The sequence below is a fragment of the Ostrinia furnacalis genome, unplaced genomic scaffold (genome assembly GCF_004193835.3).
Source record: "Ostrinia furnacalis isolate ACB-3 unplaced genomic scaffold, ASM419383v2 OfSCF0207, whole genome shotgun sequence".
Lineage (NCBI taxonomy): Eukaryota > Metazoa > Arthropoda > Insecta > Lepidoptera > Crambidae > Ostrinia > Ostrinia furnacalis.
In genome coordinates this window covers 780,507-807,084 of record NW_021130446.1, presented here as the reverse complement: position 1 = coordinate 807,084, position 26,578 = coordinate 780,507, and the positions used below count along the sequence as shown (strand labels likewise).

Here is a 26,578-nt window from a genome sequence, read left to right as displayed (position 1 = left end):
TAAAATTTCATTTCATTCAATGGTAGTGTATAACAATAAATATTTAATTTCTGTTCTCTTTCAGAGATAAGTACATAGATAAAGTAGGTTACATTTATGTAGTACATATTCATTCATTGATATTTCTGTACACAAAATAAAACCATTAGTTTTACCCATAACAATATCACATCGTTAGAGGTGTGTACTTATTATGTGCCCGTTTTTTTCGTAAAACAATACATATATTTTTATATTCATCGCTGTTTACGCGAATAGTTAACTCTACAGGCAACGCATCAACTAAGCACAATGTTACTATACGTAACTTCACTAACCCATATATTAATTGAGTTTTCAAAATAATCTCTGACAAAATTATAATTACATTAATAAAATATAAAAATAACTTTATAAGAACGAGATGTCGACAGGTCATTTTGCCCCGGCAAGGAATGATAGGACCAAATTTTACCGGTCGCAAAGCTCAACTGTCAGACATGCTTAAAATCGTTAGAAAAAACACACTTAAGTCTTTAAAATGGGATAGCCTAACAATAATAATAATTACTCCAGTTTCATAAGATCTGTTCTATATCAGATTCATATAACTTTCGTTTATTCCAATGCGAACAAGCACATTGCTTCCAAAACGCATGCAATTGTCTTTAGAAGCATGCTAAATATCTTAGGTAGAGTACTTAGCAAAAGTAAACTGGAGTTAAAGCATAACAACGCGTTACATTTGCTATCCCATGTAATGTGAGTAAACAACCGCAAAATAAAGAATAAATTAATTAACACATTACTATAATTTTACTGTATTTTTCAATTCTAAGGTCGACTATGATGAGATGAACTACTGACTATGAGTTTAGCACAATCACTCATAGTTACACGAATAGGGCTCCAAGGCTAACGAGATTCGTAAAGAGACGCAATTCCAAAGTATGTAATCCATGGGGAGCCGTCTAGACAACCACTTAGTCTTGCGTACCTCGCTTCGCCTGACCCTCACGGGAATGATTCGTGCAAACTAACGAAATGAACAATGAAAATACTAATCTAAAGATTCACAAATGCCGCTAGTCGGCTTAAAAATAAAAGAGTAACGAAGATAAAAAATAATATTATAAAATTATAACGACCTTCAAAGTTTGTAAGCAATATCGTCTCTATTTTTTGACGTATCGGAAGAAGGAGGCAACTTAAAAAATGCAATGCAGAGAAACTTGTGCATAATGAATGAAAGTTGAGTATTAAACCTCATGCGGTTATCGTGAACCAATTTGTAAAGAATCAATTAAAAATTTTACGCTTTACAATAAATTCTTTCCTTCTAGCTATTTAATTTAAATTCGTAGCGCTATGTTTCGTGTAAATTTTATTAACAATTTAAAAACATAAAAGTACATCGTATTTTATCAAAATTAAACTGCCTCCTTCACCCTGTTGGAAACTGTTATTAAATTTTATGTAAAGTTTCTATCAAATTTTCACAATTTAATTAATTGAGACATAACAATAAGTAAGTAATTCGGAATACATAACAAATTTATTTTAAAATACGAAATGGGTCTCGTTTCCTAATGAAAATATGGCCAAGGAACATGTTTCAGTCAAAAAATACAACAACCAATTTATTTTTTGGCATAGTTCTCTCCAATTTTTAATTTTATATCTACGAATATTCATCTCTTGAAATTGGCTCTAAGATGCAACACCAACATTGAAAATGATCTTACTAACAAAATATTCAAGTAGGTAGTAGTAATGTATTGTAATATTATGATAATGTCTATCTTTGTCACAAATGCTTTTTAAAGTCTAGCAGAGACTTAATATTCAAAGGTTGTCGACGTCGGTACCACCTCCAGTACCATTTGCAGAAAAACTGTAATTTTATCTGAAACAAGTAATTTCATTATAAGAAAAGTGCTATCACATTATTATAATCAAAATAGGTATACAACTTTCGATATTAACATTTACTCTAAATAATGTAGAGTAGTACCAAGTATAATACATATTATCTTGCTGACTAGGGCGACTAAATAAGCTTCCGGAAGCTTTATTCGGAAAATAAACGTGGTGATATTAACTTGAGTTACTCGTCGCGTGTGTAAGAGCAAGAGTTCCTAGATAAATAAAGGTACGTAATATTACGTAAACTATTGAAACCGTGAGGTTGTCCACCTTTATCAATGGGTCATTTACACATGGGACCAATGACCTAAAACAACTTAATATTTATATATAAATTAAAAAATATAGTAATTTTAAGTACTTATGTAACGCAGAATATTATCCGTACATTAGCTAATTACGAGGGGTTAACTAACTGGACTATTAGTTAATTAATATTTTTAACCCCCGACGCAAAAAGAGAGGGTTAGGAGAGTTTAATTAATAAAGTGTTAGCTACACCGTAGTCATGTCAAAAAGTATCCTCACCCATGAACGGCAGCGAGTAGCCCCACTTGACGAAGGGTAGGTAGACGAGCAGCCCGCCGAAGATGAAGGCGGTGGCGTACAGGTACTCCCACTGCGGCTTGTCCACGATGGGCGCCACCACCAGGTATGCTGATACGAGCAGCACCACATACGGGATTATTATTGGCACCTGCAACACATTGTTATACATGAAAAATATTTTCAAATAAATTTTTGCCGCTAGCTAACTCCAAGGATAGTGTTTTTTTTAATTATAGTTTCTTGCTGTTCAAGATTAGCCCGTTACAGTGCATGGTACTCGTCGATGCAGTCAGTAAGTAAAACACATTTCATAGAATTACTTAATACCACAACATTTGACCAGTTATGACGGATCAACGATCATGATAACACATGGACTCACGGTGATACACAGTCATCTGATAGAAACCGTTGTGTTAAACCCGCCATTTTGTAATTAACTAAGTAAGTCCACATAAATGCTATTTTTATAGAGTTAACTTTTACTTATTTACCGGATACAAAAAATAATACTGAGATAGTAAACCAGAGGTATTACCTTATAAGGTCTAGGTGCATGGGGCTTCGTGTGTCTCATCACAATCAGAGCCAGCATGGCGCCGCCGTAGAAGATCCACGCCGTGAACGAGAAGAAGTCGATCAGCGAGTCTATCGTGCCGTACAGGACCATGGCCACCGCTATCAGCGACTGAAAAACATTTCAAAGAAAATATTGAAATACATCTTACGGCATTTAGGCTGCGTTTCCACCAGAGATGTGCAAGGTTGCGTAGCGAGGGATGTGTTTCTCGCTTCATTTACTGAGGCAAGGCAAATGAAGCGACTCTATTATACGCGAAACGCTGACGCAGCCGAACCTACTGGACGAAATATAAAAAACCGGCCTGCTTATATGGATTCTCTATTGTGTCAAAATCGTGTCTGGGTGTGTTTGGAGATGATAATAGCTAACTAGCTACTAAAGATCTTTAAAATTGACAAATTAACTACAGAGTGCTCTGAAGTATCAGTACTTACATGAAAAATGAGGCCGGGAGCCGGAGTGAATCGTCTCACGTGGACGTATGATAGGATGTCAAGCAGGTGCCCTTCTCGCGATGCTGCAAAGCACAACCTGCGGGGTGTTTGAAGTTAATATCCAACCGATTCCGAATTCAATTAAACTAAAAAGTGTGGGTAGGTAAGTACCTATTACATGTCTTTCGATTTAGCTCGTAACGTAGGTAGTCAGCGTTTTAACGTAATGTGAATTGAGTAAGTTGAGTCATTTCATCCACAATGTCGATGTTAAACCTTGTAGAGTCTTTGACATCACATCAACAAGGATTTTCAGTCAAGCTCTACATTACATATAGCTTTGAGGAAATTCTTAATTCTTATGCAATTGTGAACCTAAACCTATCGTTATGTTTAAGGGTTCCATGCAAACAGTTCTCTAGCTATGAACTACGGAACAAAATCGTGTAAAAAGTGGAATCAACATACCTTCCCGCAACAAACAGCGTTCCATTAGCCGACCCGAACGTGGATATAGTGACCGCCAGCGGCATGAGCCACGCCATTGGCCCCAGGAGCCGGTTGCCGAACGTCACCGCCACCGCCTCGCTGTCGGCCATCTCGCTCACCGACATGACGGCCAAGTAAGACACGTTCACCAGCGCGTAGCACAGCGTCACCAGCGGGATGCCGATTATTATGCTCAGTGGGAGATTCCTGTGGTCATATGATTGTGGGAAGTTCAAACGAGGGCCGCGCTACGAGCTTAGTTCAGCGCACATGTTTCAGCTATTCAGTAGAGGCCCATGAAATCATTAGTTGGTTTAGCTGGGCTTTTTCCGCACTTAGCTGATACTACACATAGTAGAAGAGCTATAGCAGATAGAAGATTTTTACGAAAATTCTCTGTTTCTGCAGCATTGAGTTGTGAGCGTCTTTTCATAATACCTATGTATGTAGATATTCGTGTAGGTACACGAAATCGAATAGGTAGAACCTAATTAATAATTGCTAAAATTTAATTACTTGAAGTAAAACAACGAGAATGTAAGATCAAAACTTATAATAAGTTAATGGTTAGTGATTTCATTTAGTTCTGAAAATACGAATACTACATTTCTACTATCTAATAACAACTATTTTATGCAATATTTACATTCTAACAAGAATAATTAGGTATGTTGTAGTAGAATCTAACTACCTGCTTGACTTCTGAGTTGTAACATGCTGGTCTTACCTGGATGGATTCTTAATTTCCTCAGTCACATAGTTGAGGTTATTCCAACCGTCGTAGGCCCAGAGGCCGGTGTAGAATGCGGTGGCAATGTTGCCCAGAGTCGCCGTACTACTGGCGAAGTTGGGCTCCTGTAAATGTCGCGTATTACCTGCACCATACGGACACACCACCCGTCAGTCTTACAGAATATTTACATCCCATTAGCATTACAATATAGGTAAGTATTGGTGATGATTCAAATCGGAAAATATCGAATTTCGAGTGGACAAGATGGCTCGGGATTCAAAAGCGTGATGATAGAATGATCATTCATTAAGAGGAAATGGTGAATTAGAATATTTTAACAATTATATCGTTTTAACATAAAATACAAAATATCCTTACATCCTGGTTACTTAGATTTATTACCTAATATTAATTTGTAAGCTCCGCCGCAGACGATAATCGCTATCGCCACAAGTTTGGCAGCCGTGAAGATGTTTTGCACGTTCGTGGCTAGGTTCACGCTGTAGCAGTTCACTGCCAAGATCATCACTGGAATAGAGGCAATAGGTTATTGATTCTTATCGACACTGACACTATCAATTGATCCAAGGTGATTCAAGTACGTTTGAGCGTCTTACCAATGGAAATGACCGCGACGAGCTTGACGAGGCTGCTGGGTGGCTCGCACTCCGATACAAACGGTTCAACCGCGTATTTAGCGAAACTCAGACAAATTATAGCCATTTGAGACGGCTTCAGCACCAATGTCGACACCTGAAATAAACGTGTTTACCAATTAATTCATTTTGCGCATTATTATTGACATACGTTTTGCGTGGTCTGAAACAACTTTGGTGTAGGACTATAAACCACAGACGCTACATAAGGCTCTATCGGACCTTCAGTTAAGGTGTTAGTCAAATCAAACAGGAAAACACCACACCAAGTGTTTTTATTGTGTATATCCAACAAGTAAATCGAACCTAGGACCCTCAAGGTGTGAGTTTTGTCGACATTACACACGTGGTATTAATATTCTAAGAATGTCTAATAACATAAATAAAAGACGAAATCTGAAACATTACCCATGAAAACAAAAATGCGGGTGGCGCGCCGAATGCGTCCATGAAATAGGCGTACTCAGCACCCGACGACGTATTCATTGTACCCAGCTCCGCATACGCGAGCGCTCCTGTTTCACATCAATTTGACACCGTTAATGTTGTTGACGTCCGCGGTTCTAGTAAATAATGTTAACATAGCAATACTGTCTTTTCAAAAGGCATTGTAATTACACGTTTTGATACACGTGACTACTGACCAAGTAGCGAGAGCAGGCCGCAAGCCATCCAGATGATGAAACTTATGCCCACTGAGCCGGTGCGCTCCAACAGCCCAGAGGGCGAGACGAATATTCCTGAACCTGAAAAAAAGGAAATTTCAAGTTTTAAAAAGATCACTAGGCAGATCACTACGCAATTCTAATCATAATATAATCGTTTAATACCAAAAGCTCTACATAATTTAGAAGAGCTAATATTGTGTTAAAAAATCTTACATAATGAAGGCCTGAAAATAAGTAAGGACTTAAAATAATTAAGTCATTAAAAGTAAGCAATAAGCTCATTTGAGTAAATACGACACACAATTTATTGTATTTTTTGTTGAAGAGTATCCTCCAAAACTAAAAAACATGTTTGTGGTGTGTATAAAAATAAACTTAAAGAAATGTAATAAATATCGTACAAAGTGTTATTTTCTTCAGATTGTGCGCAATAATTATGTACTAAATTGACAAGGATTAATTGACAAAATGGATTAATGACGACCTTAATTAGGTTAATCTCAATCTTTAATTTGAAACAAATTATAGATACTGAATACGGGTTACCTAATCCATGAAAATTCTACAAATTCCTCTTCGTAGAGTCAACGTCAACTAGGTACGTACGTAGCTAAAAAACTTAATTGAAATTACTTTACCACTAGGTCAAGTAGATACTGCATTTAAAATGCAACAGAACAAAATACAAAGGCACTTATGTTTATTGTTTATTTGGCCTAATTGATAAGTTGAATGTAGAGTCAATTTGAAAATTGATTGTCCCATAAATTCTACGAATTAAAGTTAGACCAAGTGTGCTTTAATATCATGGTTGCAAGAACATGGTCTTAATTTAGAATCATCGTAAAGCGCACTTCCTTCATAGAACCGTTTGTGCAATCAATGCGTTTTCCAACCGATAAATTTAGATTTCTGTTAATACAATTCAATACTGATTAAACATCCCAAAATTGTACAAATAAGTATTTGAATTTAAATTTAAACAATAGACAGCGTTGAATAACAAAAAGTTAGACATGCTTAAAGATTGACTAAAACATCCTCTTTAACGCCATGTTACTATTGTTCTATGTGCAGGTATAACTAATTTAGATTTACTCGTAGCATGATTTGTAGTCTAGACAAATAGTTTATGTTGAAAAAAGGCAGCTTATGTTAAACTGGTAAGAACTAATGTAAGTAATTAATATTATTCTGTGATACTGCAACATGTGTTGCAAGTATTTTAGTGGAGCTGGTTTGTATGCTTTGACGTTAGTCTCGTATATTTTTGTTAGTCCGTTTTGATTTGTAGTTGGACGCATGCAAGGCAAGCAAGGTTTAAATGTAAGTACCTTAAAGCTCATAGAGTCATGTGACGGGAGGTGCTTAAATAAAAATCAGCTGAATGAGCTATGTAAAAGAGTCTGGATTGCGTTACATTCTTAACTCTGTTAGTTTTTCTCACGCGGACAGTGTGCAAATAATGTTAGATCCAATGGTCAATATTCATTAACAAGCAGGTATTTCGTGTAACTATTTATATTAACCAAGTTATTTACACACTTTAAAATAACATTACCTAAGAATTATATTTAATTTGAACATTCGTTACACTTTAAGATTATTTAACTAAAAAGTTGCTTCTTGTGATTTTATTTTCAACAATACACCTACAGTTACAAGATCTTAAAAATATTATAAATATTTTTTACAGTAATCTTAAAAACTTTTTGTATTCTAATAATAAATAATGAGATGTATCTATATATATAAAAGAAAGTCGTGTTAGTTACTCCACTTATAACTCAAGAACGGCTGAACCGATTTAGCTGAAAATTGTCAGGGAGTAGTTTAGAGCCAGGAGAAGGACATAGGAAACTTTTTATCCCGTTCGAAATTAAAAAAAAAGTCTGCTTATTTATTGCCATTAAGGAGGAACAAAGTTCGCCGGGTCAGCTAGTTCTTAATAAAACCGGATATACTCGTACGTGCTTCTGTTTACATGGGTAGGCAATACAGTCGTACATTTCATGACTGTGTAAAATAAGTGGCACATCGAGTTTGCACTTTTACGCATTATTTCGTAAGCGAGATTATCTGAGTCAGTGCAAAAATACCTACTTCGATTTAATTCTTGAATTGTAAAGTAGCTATGTGACTCAGGAAGAAAAATAACATGTTTTGCTCTTACATTCTTAATGTTCACTCTAAAAATAATTTAATTTAAGGAATACTCTGATATAAACATTTTATACCTTCTGATATTGAACAGATTTTGTAGAAACTGTCACTATAGGTACTCTCTATACATAAAGCTCGTTCCATCTCTTAAACTCCATAGAAGAGAAGAGACTGACCTACTCCCACTCATTAACTTCTAATACTTTTTAGCATTCATGGAAAGTTGAAAAGGTGGAAACAACTTACCTATCATGGTACCAACAATTAAAGCCACCCCACTGAAGAGTCCCACCCGTCTCTTGAGGTGAACAGGGTCGTCCGCAGCTGCGTCCGACCCCTCCAACTGCAAAAACAAATCAAAAATCAATACCCTGTAACATTCAGATGAAATACTCGTGGTCTAGCATACTCGTATCAAAAAGGTAGAGGCACAATGTCAAATAAGAAAGTAGGTACCTAAGTCCTATATTTGACCCTGTTGCTCTACTTTTACAACGACTAACTAAATAAGGTGGTGTCAAAATAATATGTAGTGTTCCTTCAATATTTGTGAAATAATCGTCAACAAATGATTTGACCTGATTCTTTCGAAATCCCACGTAATTTGAATACGTAATAATAAACCTATAGCAACCATCTAACATTATTACATTCCCACGCAAATTAACGCACTAACCTCAGAAAATTCTATACATGTACCCACAGCATCTCTACCCTTATTAAAATGTTAAGACGCTGAACAAGCACTCATCTCGGATCGCGACGGCAAATAAAATCGTTCCTGCGAGCCTCCGCGGTTAAAGTGGTGCTCTCAGAGTGAACTAGGCTCTTTGAAAACCTCAAGATTCAATCTAAATCTTCTCCGTAAGCATAAAAGCGGTTCGAAGGTTCCATTATATGTATTTGCTTTTAATTTAACACTTAGGCATACACATGTACACACAAGGTGGACCGACGACCTGATAAAGGTAGCTGGAAGGCGCTGGATGCAGGCCGCTACAAACCGTGCGATGTGGAAGTCATTGGGGGAGGCCTATGTTCAGCAGTGGACGTCCTGTGGCTGAAATGATGATGATGATAGTATACACATGTAGCAGCTTATTTACTTTCAAAGTATGTACCTCCTCTGTTTCCTTGTTTTAGGAATTCAAGAATATCTGATAGGTAATTTATATCATAAATTAATTTAGATATTGATAGGAATATTTGAAAAGCATTTATAACACGTAAAATATATTAGTATAGATAGATAGATAGCTCAAGTGTAGATAGCATACACTTATGACGTCTAGAAACATATTATCTGCAACTTATCTATATATATAAAAGAAAGTCGTGTTAGTTACTCCACTTATAACTCAAGAACGGCTGAACCAATTTAGCTGAAAATTGTCAGGGAGGTAGTTTAGAGCCAGGAGAAGGACATAGGATACTTTTTATCCCGTTCGAAATTAAAAAAAAAGTCTGCTTATTGATTGCCATTAAGGCGGAACAAAGTTCGCCGGGTCAGCTAGTATCTTATATTTTGTGATAATGATAGATGTCTACCGATGGTAAGCTTGATGCGCAGTTCTGACGTATTCCAATCTGTCCATGATCAGGCTTACATTTTTGGGTATAATATAAATAAATTGCTATTCTATCCCCCTAAAAAGATACACCTAGGATGAACTCTGGATTAAAATTACGTTTCCATACTAAATGTCAATTTTAGCCAGAGTTCAACTAGGGTGTAACTTTTATTAATAAGGGGGAATAAGAAAAGAAACTAACCTTGTCTCCTGGGTTGACGTTGCCGTCGGCGAGCGCTCCCGCCGCGCCATCCTCGGCGCCGAAGCCGGCGGAGCACCCGCGCCACACCAGTCCGCCTTCGCGTGTGCCCCCTGATAATTGAAACAAGTTTAAATACATACAAATAACAGCCTTATTTTTAGGGTAATAGGAAAATCTAACCCTTTTCAAAACATTTTCTTTAATAGATAAACAAACAAACAATTCAAAAGTGCGTCCATCTGCCAACCACTAAACTATCCTTTTTATTAACCTTTATTTTCCATTATCATTTTGGCATCAAAACAAGCACGTTGCGTTAGCTTACGAGTAGTTTATGTGATTTCATATGGTTTTTTAATCATCGATAATAACGATATCATTTAAACCGGTTTTTAAGCTAATAATACAGTTTTATCGCAGTTTCCACGAAGGTAAGCACATTGGCGCCGAAAACATTGCAGTGGAAAAGAACATAATGTTGCAAAGATTTATTGGAATCTTTATAGTCTTTTGTCGTGAGTGGGCAGTGAAACAACTGCGTCGTCGGCTAGCTCCTGTAACCGCTGACATCCCACCGCCTATCAACGCGTACTTATTTAGTATACTTTACTTATAAATAGCAAGAATGGGTGTGCTCCTTTAAATTTTTCTGAAAAACTCAAACATTAAATGACGTCACCGCCGATATAAATTTTGCGATAATACCGACAACGAAAAATACCAAGCTCACACTGAAAGTCTGCCAAAACATATCGAGATTCGTGTAATGAGCTTTGATTGAACCGGAAACCATCTTTATAGTTAGTTCAAACTACCGGAATAACAGAAATTCACAACGCGTAGGATACGTGACTGCTGACATGTAACATTTAAAATAGAAGCTCTACTAGAAAACAAACAGCATTCTGAGATTTGACCCGTTCACGTTTAGCTTAGTAAGAATACAAGACTTGCTTATGACTCTACCATAGCATTGTAAGCAGAAAAATCAAATCATAGAGTTCACTAAAGCACTGATACTAGAAATATCTAATCAGACAGTTGATGCTAATTTAAGTTATTTCCACGATTAAATTAACGTTTCAAGGTAAACAATGATTTTTAACATAATTACGCACACTTCAGCTGTCTAGGCCAGGAATTGAGTTGGTAGCTAAAATTAGCGGTGAAATTGCGGAAAATCGATTCAAGGCTAACCACGTGTCCAAGCTCTGATATTGATTAATTGTCAGTACCTACTTTTATGAAAAGCTGTACTACCATATTGATTAGTTTTCAGTTTACAGCTACAAATCTGCCAATGGAAATTTTAATCCTGCAAAGAGCTCCTACGTGAAAAACTCAAACAAAACAACACACATAACATTAACAAACTTCCAATTCTGTCCGTCTATATTGTTCAATGTTGAAATAAATTTACATGTCATGTAAAATTTATTAATATATTTTGTTGCGATATTGTTTTATATGGAGTAGGACAATATCAGTGGGTCTCATACATTTTAATATATTTAAAAAAGCAAATATCTGATGACCTTGGCCTGATGTTGGAAAAGCCCTCGTTGATAAAAGGGCCAAACAATAAAATGTCCACTGTGATATTTTGTTGCTACATCGATGTAAAAAACGTAGTAATAGGACAGAGAGTCATGCCAATTGTAATTATGCGTTTCATATAGCACTTGTCTAATTTGTAGTGCCAAATTGTAAGAAGATGATTGTCGCGGTGGCCCAAGCCGCGGCTAGGCCGCTGTCGTTCAGGGTTCTACCGGTACAATAATGAATTCCTGCCTACGAAAACAATTAAATGGTTAAAAGTCACACTCACGATCTACGTAACTGGGAGTCTTGAAATTATTTCATGGGGATACTTTATACCTACAGAAATGCTTCAGAAGTTCAGACTTAATTCAACTGATAAACTTATCATGACTTCATATTAACTCGTTATTTTCTGGATGAACATTGTAGTTGTAATTTTCAAAAACTTCCTCAGCTCAAACATTGATAGCCAATGCAGTCATAATATCGAGTTAGTGCGCCTTAATGCATTATCTTATCTCATGCCTTTTGAATTACCTAAACACTTAATCATTTTAAAGCTATAGTACTTCAATATGATTCAGCATGTACGTACGGTTAGGTATAGATAAGATGGCACTGAATGGGGACAATACGTAGAGATATGATAGAATTTTCATGCTTCGCTATCGCATACGCAATCTTTCAATGTCTGTAAATCGAAATTATGCTGCTCTATCTTTACCTTTATCTTTATCCTTACGTCGCCGTACTTTGTTTTCGTTTAGAAAACGTTTTTCAGCCGAGCTTTATGAAAAACATACGATGAATTTTATTGTCATCAGGTTGACATTATTATTCTTATGCACAGTCTCTGTTATGTAGTTATTCAAGAAATTGAACAGGTAGAAATGTTCAACGTCAATCAATGTCCAAATAAGATTATTTTTACCTTGTAGTTACATGTAAAATCGATTTGTTTGAATAGCGGCTTTAAAATAATGTATGTAATGCATTGGCATACATAATTTTGTATTGTAAATGTGAATGTTGGGAGATACAATTGATATTACGAGTAAATTAAAAAATATATCATAATCTTTAGTAATGTTGACTTAGAATAAATATTAGATGAGTCACAGGCACCTATGCGCTTATTTTACGAGTAGGTGTTGCTGTCGCTGGCACAATGCACGTGCCATGCTTTATTTATTAGCAACAACTTACATTTGCAATTAACTCACAAGTGATGAAAGCGCTCCATGTCAAAATGCTGAAAGACAAATATTTTTACAACGGTATTTTTACATAATGCATCTTGTTTCTGGCTTTCGTGCAGTTTTTAAATGAAGTTTTAATGAAATCGTGACAATAGTCAGTTAAAATTAATGTCCTCTCATTGACGAGAATAGATAATAATTGCGGCGCCGCTGAAAAAACGTCACTCCTACTAACACCTAAGCATAAATCCCTAGCATGTATCTACTTTACGATAAGTCCTACAACTCTACTTTTCGTTTCTATAAACACTTCACTTTATTGGAAGACGAAAACCAACAAAAATTTATTTAAAACTAGGTGCAATCGTAAATCGTTTCGTAATTAAAAACAATACCTTCCCAGACAAAGTTTATAGCCAACTTCGTCAATAATAAGTGTGTTGACTAAACATTAATAGTGATCACCACCTACATTTATGTTATTGTGTGTATGTATATTATTGTTTTTCTTAAAAATGATTTGCTTGAAATTGACTTTAGTTCCTCACTTGTATTGTACCACAATCGCAAATCAGTATTCTTTAAAGTAATTTGGCAAGGAACTTAAATTTTCTGAATAAGTCATAACTGAACATGCACTTCATATCCAAACACCAAACGTTTGAAGCCACGATAGCCGAACGGTGAAGGGGTCGGACTGGCCGACTCGTGATCCGGGGAACGCGGGTTCGGTCCCCGCCGCCGCTCGACTATTGTGGTGAGCTCACTCGTGACACAAGCATATTTAGCTTAGTACGAGGGGCTAACGGGAGTATTAGTAATTTGTGTAATAACAAAGTACTAATAATCTTTAAAAAAAAAAAAAAAAAAAATCAACGAGCTGCTCTATTGTACAATTTCTTGAAATTACGTTTTCCAATTACCTACTCATTTAAAGAATCACTAAGTACTTAGGTACGTTTAAGATTATAACTAATCCATCTCTATAATTATATGTAAACATAGCTATGTAGGTATATTAAACTATTGTACACTTGTAAGAGATAGATTTAGTACTCAACAGTTCAGGTCGCGAGTGTGTTTAATAAATTGTTCAGCTAAATTATAATAAACATAGCATTTCTATAGGTACAAATTTAGTATTATGAGACATCCGACTAGGTATGTTACAAGTCAAAACAGTGTCTGATCAGTGTCACGTACACCGGTCAGCACAATACCTCTATTAGTAAGAGTGTATTTACTTAAACAATGTAGGCAGGATGAAGTTATGCGGCTGCGGTTAGCTTACTGACGGGAATTCCATTAAATTTAAAGAAGTAGGTATGTATTCTTGAGAATTGTGTGTCCAATTTATGATGATTTTATGTTTGAAGTTACCTAAGGAAAACAAACTTAAGCGGTCTACGTGACTTAACTCATACCTAAAAACCATAAAAGTTTGTAACTTGACGATGATTACCGAGAAGCACTTAAGGAAGAAATATTTAGAAACAATATTTATACGCAAGTAAATAGATAGGTATTACATATATAAAAACAATCCCACATTTCTGACTCTACATTTCATGATTTATTGCCTAAAACATATCTATGTTACTTCGTTGCAAACAAAAATGTGGGAATGATTTATTTTAAAATATTCTGTATGACGCACGTACGTAAAATCACGTTTTCGTACCTACTTACGCAATAGAAGCAGAGGAAGTTATACAAACTGACCGAACAAAGTTATTTGGTTATTGCATTTATTCAAAAAACATACACAGATTAAAGAAACATTAAAAAGTCCTAGCTAATTAGATTTTAAGAATTTGAAACTTTTTTGTAGTTTAGTTCTATTTTTTTTTTGCTATGTATGTCTAAATTCGTAAACATCCCGAGCTTTTTACTTTTATACTAATTGGTGTATTATTGTCACACAAACGCAATGACGCTATCCGAAGCCAGTTTGCGATTACAACCAAAATATCCAACAAACTATGTCTAGTACCTAAAATTTCGGATATGCTTCACAAACTACACAACATTTAGGTAGGTATTCTTACAATGTGAAGAATTTGACAGAAATTCACAGATTTAAAGCACTTTTCGCCCTCTGCGGTAAAAGGAAATCTTTAATATCACACTCTACTTTAGTTTTATCCCGCCCTAACCACCCTAACACACCTAATATCGTCCTTTCTGTGAAAGTTTATTACAAGGAGCTCAGCTGTTTCATTTTGGCATAACGAGTCGCTTTTCCCTCCATTTTCTTGATTTACGTGCTCCATTTCACTCGTATCCTTTCCCATTATGTTCTACATCCTCGAGCCTACCTACTAACCTCATCATACATATTGAAGTAGGTCTTGTTAGTTAATTTTCATATGAATTTAGCCTAGATTATTTAATTTAAATAATGTGATGAATATTTATTTAAATGCTACAATAATATCAGTAAAGCGCGGTGCTGCACTGCATTTCACTAATTTCTGATTATCAATAAATTAGTCACGAGAATAAATGCTGTAAAGTTAAAAAATCTCAGATGAAAGTAATACAAAATACACCGATTAACATCTAGTAGTCACATCATATACTCGTATAATAATACCAGGACATACACATAGAAAAAGTTATCAGTCGCTACTTAAGAGTTTATTTTACAACACTAGAGACAATTACCAAGAATAAATGAGGTAACCGAATCGTAATTATTATTTTTTTCATTTATTTACCAATTAAAAAGAATTACAGACAAAATTTGTTTTGACAGCATTCAGGAAACCACTAAGGTTTTTATTGATGCTGTTGCAGTTCTACATCGAATTAGATACCTTAGCTACCTACCTAACATACTCGTAACATAAACTCAATGAAATCATCATGCACCAATAGTTCCTTAATAAACATAGTTTCATGCAGATGCAGAGCTGTAATTTATTATTGTTGGCATATGATGCATGTATGCCGCGAGTCTCCATACAAACAGTAGCAAGGGCAAACACAACATTAAAAACTTTAACTAAAACATAGCTCATGTAAGCGGGTATTAAAGTTTGAATATTTTGAAATTATAATTTATTTTAAATATGCTACGAAATTCGTAGCAAGTGGATCAGTTTGCTACGTCGCGTCGAGTCGTAGCCGGCGGGTCTGTCTGCTATGACGTAGCAAGCGGGTCAGTTTGCTACGTCGTAGCACGCGGGTCAGTTTGCTACGTCGCGTCGTAGCATATCAACGTATCTCAGAAATCCAATTTGTTGTTGGAATTATCATCTTATTTTTTACTACACAACATAAGAAAAAAATATTAATAGCTGTAGAAGTAAGTAAGTATTAAAAGCAGAATTTTTATTAATGAGAACAAAACTTCTATCGAGTCAAGTGGCCTCATTACTTCAAGCCACATTTTTTTGCTGCGGTGTTATTTATCATTCATGTATAGTAGGTACTTAGAATGATTTAGTTAAGAAAGTGTTTGCAAACCAATTCTTACAATGAGGTCTTATTGAGAATTGTAGTAATTAGTACTGAGTAAGTATAAACCTTCATCCGGAAACACGAGTACGGGTGTGATCGAACCGTTCTGCAACTTGTCCGTGTTGTGTGCAAGCGCGCCCGCGCGCACTGAGCCTCGCAGCAGCGCGGCGAGTTTGTCACGCATCGCATCGCACATGCGCGCCACGCACCTTGACAGCCGCGGCGCCGGCGCTCGCCCGACCTCCGCCGTCCGCGCTCTACAGCGCGAACACACTACACCGCAGATAAAATACGCGAATCCCGAATCACGCGATTCGCGCACCCGACGCCGAACCTGTTACTATCTTCAACCCAATCGCACCAATACCCTGTAGCACCTTATCAACTACACACAAAAACGCGGCAACGAAACTACTGATTACGATATTGCTTACGTTTCACAACCTTTCAGTACATCACAATCACAGTCACGCGGAAATAACCTAAACTGTCCCAAGCCACTGAAATTAAAACTAGCGACAAAAGGCGACGCGAGAGAGAATTAGGACGTACACAATATTTAAAGAATGACCGGTCTGGACTGTGTCCGAATTTTGCACGTAATATTTGGAAAGCGAACAGAACGAAACGACGTGATCGGTGGCGTGGAGCAGACTGTCTATTCCGGGCGCGAGCGAGCACGTGGGCGCCGCCCGCCCTGCCGCCCGCCCACCGATCAATGGCCACGAGATTTGACACCTAACCTACCCCGGCTACGTCCTTATCAAACTTCGCATAAACAAACGTTCCTCGAGTTTTCGACACTTTGACAAGTATAAACTGCGATGAACAAGTTTACATTTTAGTCAAGTTAACATTCGCGTGGGAAACTAATAGTGTGACGAACCGAATACGTCACACATCCGATGACGTTTCAATATAAAAATGTAATATTAAGGCTCCACTACAGTTCACACTGATGTAACTTTTTGTAGAGATACATACATTTTGCGATATGACTACAGATACACCAACCATAGCGATAATTACCAAATGTAGCACAAATAATGAAGAATGCGGGTCACTGGCTTACGTCAAATATTTATTGTGACTTTATCATCAAGACATGATAAAATCGCAACTCACAACGACCGTGAAATCTAATCTACCTTAATAAAAAGTAGGTAATACAGTTTCAATCCTATATTCCCAAATAAGCGTTATATTATACGTTATGAACAACAGGTCGCTGAGAAGCCGGGAAAGAGACAAAAACAAAAGAAGTAGCACGCACACACCCTAACTTTCCACTAACGTAGCGCTAGCGGGTGATGACGCAATATGGGACCACCATTGCTTACGAAAATTATTATGAATTTAGGTCCACAAAACAATTATTTTACATTTTCTTGAACGTATTTTAGAAAATAAGTGCTTTATTAATTTAATATCTACATTTAACTAGTAATTAGCGCGGTGCTCCGAACATTCGTACCAATTTTCAACTGTATGCGAATCAGTAATTGTACCTACTCCTATTTTTGGTGCAAATTTTACCGGGCTACAATAATTTACTAAATATGTGTAAAATGAATTATCATAATTTATCATAATTCATTTCTTCAAATTCTTCCTTTTTTTAATTTTTCAGGATAGCTTTTCTAAATTTGCAATTGAATAATATTAATCTTAATGTGCCGAGTATTGTAATTAGGATGTAAGTCCTGAAAATTGGTTAGGTATTTCATTAATAAAAAATACTAGTGAACGAACATGAATACGTAAGCAGATTTATGACTTGCACCCGAAATACCGGAGATGTAAACTCATACCAAAATTATCATGATTCATCATGACTACTGCACGTTTGCATAGGTGCCTGCCTAGCCTTAGAAGCTAGAACATCGTTTAGTCGAAGAAATATAGAGATTATTGATGTTCACACAGATGTGTAAGATGTTCAAGTTATAGCAATCAAGAAATCAATCCGTAAAAGAGGAACAATTTCAGCTGTTGTTTCACGTACAGTACTTTGGCACCTTGCTACAGTAATCACACATACCACCCGAGTCCTATTACAAGCTACAAACTTGTCTGTGCTGACACAAATCTGCCCTCTAGTTACATTTTGACTCTTATCCCCTTGTAATATGCACTTCAGGAGGACGAACTCATTGGAACCCGTCGCTGGTTTATTAATGTGAAACGTCAAAATAGTGAGCATCCATAGCATTGAGAATGTCTTTGAAAGTGCACTAGATAGGTGACCTTGTAGGATCTGTCTCTTGATAATCACGATCACTATTTTTATAAATATCGATCCAGACATGCTTGTTGTAGCGACGCAAACTTTGGAATTGGAAGACACACTATAAGAAGGAGTACTATTCTAAATTTTTTGCTTAGATAAGTATATTGATTAATGTAGAGCAATACCTAGCTCCGGCGTTTGTTATTGGTAACATAAAAACGAACGTAGCATTTGGTTTACAAATAGAGATACAATGTCCATGCCGACGATAGCTGAATTATATCATGTAGAATGTTCTCACGTGCCTTCGTTACACTCAAACAAAAAGCAAACTTTGCAAAATGGTCGCTTGAATAATGTAAGTATATTTTCATCCCTATCGATTATTTATTTACTCTCCCTCTCAAGAAGGAGTACTCATCACCATTACCTTTTGTTGAAACGTAATAAGTAAATATGTCTCGTGACTATACTACACTCGCGAGCAAAACTATGGAATCACTTACATGAAGTTGTTTCCACGCGAACTTGTGTTCTAACGAATATGTTATTAACTAAAAAAGTGGCACCATTTTAAAGATTAAACTTTTATCTTTAATTTGACACCAAATTCATTTAAATCACACCAGTATTTAAAAAGATATCCCGGCTGATGTGAAGAAGTAACGAAAAAGACATGTATGAACTNGTCTCGGGATAAAGCCACCAGTCTCCCGAAAGCGTCTTAAAACTTTCGAAACCCAGGACTGGCTTATGTGGCGCTGACGTGCGACAGCCCGCTGGCTGAGCCCTTCTTGCAATAGTGCAACGATTTGTGCTGCTTCTGAAGGTGTAGAATCCCAGGTAAAGTGTCAAAAGAAGCGGAGATGTGTATGAATCAACGTGGGAAAGCAAAAATCCGAAAACGCGTGCTTTTATAAGGGGTAAATAGGCCGCAACTCACGACATATCAAACAGTTCATACATGTCTTTTTCGTTACTTCTCCACATCAGCCGGGATATCTTTTTAAATACCGGTGTGATTTAAATGAATTTGGTATCAATTTAAAGATAAAAGTTTAATCTTTAAAATGGTGCCACTTTTTTTGTTCCTAACAAATTCGTTAGTATACAAGATCGCGTGGAAACAACTTCATGTAAGTGATTCCATACTTTTGCTCGCGAGTGTATAATAGTCAGTGGCAGTCTTTGATGCCAAATTCTTTATTTGCCGCCAGACAGATACATTAAAATTATAGATACAATAGGTATAATAAAGGACCGGTATATTAAGGAAGGAAAGGAAGGATATATTATTATAAATATATAATATACCTTAAATTATAGATACAATAGGTATAATAAAGGACCGGTATATTATTAAGGAAGGAAAGGAATATACCTATATTATAGGTAGGTAATCTATGTTTTTCTAAAATGTAGGTAATTGAGTCAAAATAATGATGACTCAAATGACCTCTAGCCCTCAATCAGAAGACAGTGCTAGTTGTTACTTTTATGAATGTGCTGAAGTGCATTAAAATGCTGAAAAAAGGTTACGATAAGTGCGTTTATACGACTCGTTTAAAACCTTAAACCGTAAAAACGTAATTTTAACGAGCTACGTCACTTATACTCATATGTAGGTAGTTGTAGAGTGAACTAGTGCACTCAACAAGTGTAACTCTACAACAAGAAGTAATTACCACTGTTTTACTTAAATAAGTATGTGTAAAATTCTTTCTTTTTCTGTTTACCAATGTGCTTTTTGATATTTGATACGCTATTTATAAACTGTATTCGATCCATAATACGTTAATCGACTCCCTTGCTCAATGAGTTGCTCAAGGATATAATTGTGTGGACAAAAATCTAAGAATTAAATAAAACAATTATTGCAATTGCATTCATACATAGATAATTGCGGCATACTAAAGTGCACGAAAATTAAACGTTTCATAATATTATCGTCAATTGATTTCTTCACTAATAATGTAGGTGAATAGTGGTTAGCAACAAGGCTAAATTACAAGTAGGTAAGAATTTACTTGCAAACTAAGTAAATTTTAGAAATTGACCACTGAAAAATGTGTATTAGGCCGATTTCAATTGAAATGTATGTATTTAATTTTGTACGTTATTTTACGACCCCATAAAAATATTACTTCTACGTATACATATTTATAGTGGATACATTTAATGTTTTACGTTATACCACAGAATACTAATAAGCACTGTTGTATTATTAATTGAGTAGTGAAATACCACTCCAGATACGTAAATAGAGAAATTATAGGCAAATGTAATATAGGATTGAACAACACGCAACTGTGAATGAAGCCATAGGTATATTTCATAGTTAACTTGTTATATCGTCTGATAAATGTTGATTCTATTAAAGCAAAATAGGAAGTGTAATATCATCACAGATAAAATGTAGGTTATATTAAAGTTGAAGTTTGAATCGCTACGTAAAAATCACGTAGTAGGTAGTAGGTGCATATGCTACGTGACTAACGCGCGATGATGCGAAACAATACGTAAGTAATAGTAGAGAACCCGAATTAGAAGTTTCTTTGCGATATGAATGGGTTGCCTAAAATATTTTACTATTTTATCTCGTCAATCGTGAACTAACATTTTATTACCTATCAACAATTTCAAGCCTATGGAACATAACAAACTTTTGAATAGAAAACAGCAGCTATAATATTGTTGGTCTCTAAAGTATTCTTTCAAGTGGTGGTCAAAAAGACATACACACACAGAAACATTTGCAGATTCCTCCATTATATCACCCCAGATATATTTTTAATTTAGAGCGGATTATGATCCTTATGTTTCTGCTGTATTTCATTTTAATTCCCAGGTTATGTTAAACCAATTAGCATTTCCCGTCAACTCAATTAAACTTAGTACCTACTTACTACTTTTTCATTTTAACCTCAACTCAGATGTTTACTTTCGTAAAGAAACGACAGAAGTTTGGAACAATGCGATAAATAAATAATGCTTTTCAATCAATTGGGACAGGTGGACAATGCCTTCTTATTACGGTTGTAAACTGACACGAAAATAGGCAAGGTGAACAACCCCACACACACACTCAGTGAAATGGGAATGAGACTTTGCGACGCCTTCTGGGCTCTTCGCCCTTCGAGCGACCTTCCACAAGTCGAGTCTACGAAGCGCCGTCGTAGCATTATTACTACGGCAATAATGTAGCACTTTACTAATTTACGAAGGGCAAAGGCGTCAAATATGGCATTGGAAAATGTTATGTAAGGTATTTTTAAAGTAGATATTATTTTTAATATTATGAGTAAGATGTTTTAATACGGATAATATATCAGGAGAGAGTATTGTCATAACCTCAGGTCATAACTGAATCTTCAGAATAATATCTGCATGAATATATTTTAAGGTCTGGTACTATAGTACATTCATTCATGTACGTGAATCAATTACTTTACTTATCTTAGTAATTACATATTATACGAGCATGAAACATCGTTAAATAAAGTAATTTTAAAAATCTGTTCTCCGTATTGATAAAAAAAATATCAAACTTTATTAATGAATCAACTGTATTGGAATATCAAGATGCTGTCAAAATAATATGTGGGCATTGAATTGGTTTGCATAAGTTGCACTTTAAACGAAATAATATTTTTTGCAAGGCAATAGAGAAGATTCGTTTTATAATTAGACCGGACGGTCAGTTATTCTGAGATTTCAACGTTGTCATGTGATCCAACGTTACACTGTGTAACACCGTGCACCGGGCCTAAGAAAATATACAAAGACATTTGTTACGCCTCTTGTTATTCAGTGGTTTTTCGCGTAATTAAGACGACTTCTCATAGATACAAATTGCGAAGCTCGTTATACATGTACTTTGCCAATTAACGCCAAAATGTTAACGAAGTGGAATGTCTATTAGCGAGATACGTATAAGTAGCTATGGAACAAGTAGATCAGTGTCTGGTGTAGCCCTGTAACTCTGTAATGACGTGGAACTTCATTAGTCGGGTCATGGCCTCCGGGACACGAGATCGCGAGATAGCAAAACTAACATGAAAAAAACTAACAGACACGCTTCATAGACGTAGTAGTGATCTGTGCATCTCACTGAATGTCAGGAGACTGAAATCAACGTTGGACCAATCAATAAATTCCACGCATGCGTCGGGATGACTTTAAATAACTCCGAAACGCAAGAGCGTTTGTTTTAAATTATCTGCTAGTTAATGAACATTCAACATGCACCGCCTCTGTAAGACTATATTACTTAACCTGCCCCAATATTTGTTATGCTGCGTATTTTTATACGGTGTTATTGACTGTAATTAATTTGTTTACATATTCGAGTAAGATATGTTTATTGTAAGAGTAAATGGATCCGAGTTTCTTCAAATGTAAATTACTATTCCGATTAAGTAACTAAAGTAAGTAACTTGTAATAAAAACTCTCTCATGCTTAAGTGGGAGCTGAAATGTATTGTAGCATAACAGGATAAATATAGCTACTGAAATGTGCTGTGTAAGGTGAAATGGTTCTATCATTTTCAGCATAAAAAGTTTATAATATGGGTTTCAAGCCGAACTATGAGTTAATAAAATAATTCTGAAATTGGAAGGATAGTTCTAGAGATTACCTCGACAAATAATACCTACCTAGTTATCCACAATAATTTTACTTCTTTATGATATAAGATAAACTTGAACGTGATTCCGATAAAAAAATATGGATATTGGCTGTTTGAGCTATCATAAAATCGAGGCTATTCCAACCACAAACCTTGCGTAGTGTTTTCATGTCAGTATGATTTCATTCGCATATTTTACACAAATCAAAAAAATGTCTGGACTGCTTACATGTTTAAATATTGATATGTAGGTAAGTGGACTAGACGTGACATATTACATTATACACATTAGTCCTGAGAAAAACTGTTGCTGTTTTCTTACGATCTATTGCACATCAAAGGTTCATTATTTTCTTTTCTACTTGAGGCTTCAAATAGTTGATTGTTAGGTGAATAATGTCACATCTTTTGCCTTTGGCCAATAAACTATGGAGCTCGTAAACTTGTTTGTTTACGTGTTCCAGCTAATCTTAAGAGTAAAGCCACAAAATACAATATTTACTGTCCCATTTTCTTTAGTTTTAGGTAGGTACTCAAAAGTGACCTATTTTTTTCCAATGTACAAAAAGTGATCTTGTAATCAAGTAAAAAACCTAATCACTATTCTCTGACTCACTAAGCTTTACAATCTTTACAGTCGATTTAATGATTATGTACTAAAATAAGTTGTAAACTATACGAATCTTCGATATCTTTTTTCAAAGAATGCCGCACTGCATGGTATGCGCACGACAAATCGTCGGAAATTGTTTCAACCTTTATTTATCTTATCTGCGCACATGCTATTAGCCATATATGAATGTATATGACCGATGAATGCATCAAAAGTAATAGTTTGGCAATGATACACATCAATCAGCACAGTCAGTCACTCGAGCCAGATATTAAGATGATGAAGATGAAATGAGATTATCTGAATCCACTTAAATGGCTAATGATATGGTGCATGAATGATGATGATTTACTGTATCAACAGTTTTGAAAGGACATTCTCTTTTGCTGTGATCCATACAATGAAATCCATACAATCTAATGCCTGAATATAAAAATACAGGTCCTGGACGCTCTACCCTATCTATGGGGGACACGCCAGGCCATGATCGGCATATTATAGGATATCAACGAAACTGAAAACTCAGAATGGACTAACTATGGTATGTTAGTTTCGCTGCTCTACGTGTTTCGTAGCCGTTTAGCATTGAATCAACCGCGATATAAATGGACAGTTGGGCAAATTAATATAGTGGAATGGAAGTGATGGGGCGAACTACTTGTTACACTGCACGTGACGATGATGTGCTGAACATTAAAGTATTCTTTATTGTTGCCCGTTTTTAAATGACCATGTGCTCACGTTTTATTGCCATTTGTTTTACTTTGTATCGTAGCTGTTTAGTATTTTGATGACAAATCGATTTAGACTTTATTGAGATTATTATTCCGCATTAAAAGTTTTTCATCAGACTTCTTACGTGAAAGGCTAAACTAAACGACAGTAAAAATATTATTACTTAAATCTATTTCCTTTCAAAATAAAGTTCTTTTAGGGAATAACTACAATGCCTTTACACAAACGCGATGAAAATAGAGCTTACGATGGCTATGGTAACAGATTCTATAAATATATCATGGGCACACCAACAGTAGGTACACCACTCCTAATTGGGACAATGACCATTAAATAACATTGATTTGACATATCAACGTTGGACCTCAATTCAGTTCCTAACGTAATTGACAATCAAATGAAGAGGATGAACCACACAAATATGTATTAAAATTTGTTGTTTGAACAGTGCTTAAAATCTATAAAAAAATATATTGTTCCATGGCTTTCAGGAACTTGCAAATAGGTATTATGAGAATTTCGATATGTGAAAGATAAGATACGATATTTTGTGAATTTGTACGCTTAGATAAGGTATTGTAGATGCATGTGGTCAGATTTTCCTAAGAACGAACTTCTTGACTTTAAATAAAATATTCTGATGCAGATTACATCTGGTTCAATTTAATTTTAATAGACAAGTCAATGTTAATCCTTAACACACTGCTGTTGAAAAAAATGTGTTGTTAATGCAAAACTGGGCTAATTGTTCCTTGATTAATAGAAAATAACCAAAGATTAGAACTGTGCTTTTAAAGTACCTACTACTAAAACACCTTTTAAAACTCATACCTACTATTCCCAAAAGAAATAATAACGCGAAGTACTTCATATTTTTATTTCAGACAAGATTCTTTTTGACGAAAAAGTAAAAGCTGTAGGTAATATGGAAAGATTTCGCAATGCAATAGATAAAATTCGTTTGAATCACGTCATAAACTGAAATATGTCGTCATGATATTAATCGATAAATCTGGTTTACTCGTAGTTTCTGTTATCACGGTAGAACACCTAGATAGGTATATTATGTAGAATTAAATGATCAATCACTTAAAACGTTTACTTAGATAAAATTTTTCATTACAAAATTGAAAATACAATAGTGAAAAACACAACTGTTTTAACTGAAACATAAATTGAAGAATAAAATTGATGATTGAACTAAATGTTTTGTTCTTAATAATGGTTTTGTTTCAATTTAAGTTTTCAACTAGGACAAACATCAAAATCTCGTCACATTCAAAACAAAAGCTTCCGAAAAACTGCAAACTGCATCCAGGGATGCCAGGGCGGGCGGATTTCAGCGTGACCGCCCTCCGCCCGCCCTCCGCCCGCCCCTAACGGGTAGCGAGACGACCCGAATATGACCTTGAAAAGAGTGACGCCGTTTCTCGTGAACTTTACCATGACACGAGGTAGACTCGCCGACATACGGCATCAATCAAGCAAAATTATGTTGAATTATTTGTACCTGATACGCGGTGCGCGATCTATTACAAACGACAAGTTAAGTTGCTGTGTAATTTCCTGAATCTTAATTGCGAATTGTTTTAGATTAAATTTAGTTATGGGAAACATTTAAAATCATTTTATTGAAGTATCATGTAAAAATTATGTTTGTTGTGACATTGCTGAAGATTATAACTTGACGATTGCTGAAAAGCTCTTGTATTGATGGTGATTTTCCCTTTTCCTTATTAACTATTTAAAAAAACGAAAATTTGAATTGATTGTTTTTGAATTTTCATAAATATTAAGAACCGAATAAGCTACAAAAAAATACATAGGTGGTATCTAGGTATAAATCATGAAAGGACAGGTCGAGTTTCAAATGCACTAGATGTACTAACTCAAAACTGTAACGCTTACAAGTGAATTGTGAATATCTCGCCAATGATACGAGATTGAGGGTTCATTAAAATATAAATGATTGGTTCTAACTCACCATTACATGCATTCCCTGGCGGCTGTTCATTGTGATGCATTGCTCGGAGCACCGTGATGCGTGTCGAGGATCGCGCCCTTTCATGTCACAAGCGAGACTGAATGTGCGAGTGAGCGTCACCGGCTGAAGCACTGACCGCCACCCTCCACCCCGCGCGCCCCGCATGCGCAGGACACACCACGAGATGCCTCGCTCCTGCTGAACACTCAACACCACCATCCACCACTCT

General features: G+C 35.7%; 1 protein-coding gene across 3 annotated transcripts; it reads right to left on the bottom strand.

Annotated features, from left to right (window-relative positions):
- Positions 1-20: 20 nt before the first annotated feature.
- LOC114355533 (b(0,+)-type amino acid transporter 1) lies at positions 21-26,578 on the bottom strand. Of its 3 annotated transcripts, none has more exons than XM_028308445.1 (13): positions 26,350-26,578; positions 9,954-10,063; positions 8,427-8,523; positions 5,994-6,095; positions 5,758-5,864; positions 5,311-5,446; positions 5,096-5,221; positions 4,688-4,835; positions 3,940-4,167; positions 3,472-3,568; positions 2,993-3,142; positions 2,434-2,602; positions 21-1,885 (listed from the first exon to the last, which is right to left on the bottom strand). In XM_028308445.1, the coding sequence occupies exons 1-13, from the start codon at positions 26,387-26,389 to the stop codon at positions 1,818-1,820; spliced, it is 1,578 nt and encodes a 525-aa protein (XP_028164246.1). In that variant the 5' UTR covers positions 26,390-26,578; the 3' UTR covers positions 21-1,817. The 3 variants fall into 3 exon arrangements, with proteins under 3 accessions (XP_028164246.1, XP_028164229.1, XP_028164237.1); XM_028308428.1 differs by lacking the exon at positions 26,350-26,578 and adding an exon at positions 16,226-16,828; XM_028308436.1 differs by lacking the exon at positions 26,350-26,578 and adding an exon at positions 16,262-16,828.

Excerpts from the sequence above, each read along its gene's own strand:
- LOC114355533 (XM_028308428.1), bottom strand. The coding sequence starts at position 16,355 with ATGTGCGATGCGATGCGTGACAAACTCGCCGCGCTGCTGCGAGGCTCA. Across the intron at positions 5,865-5,993 it reads CGGCCTGCTCTCGCTACTTG|GAGCGCTCGCGTATGCGGAG; the intron begins GTCAGTAGTCAC and ends GATGTGAAACAG. Across the intron at positions 3,569-3,939 it reads ACGCTGTTTGTTGCGGGAAG|GTTGTGCTTTGCAGCATCGC; the intron begins GTATGTTGATTC and ends AACACCCCGCAG.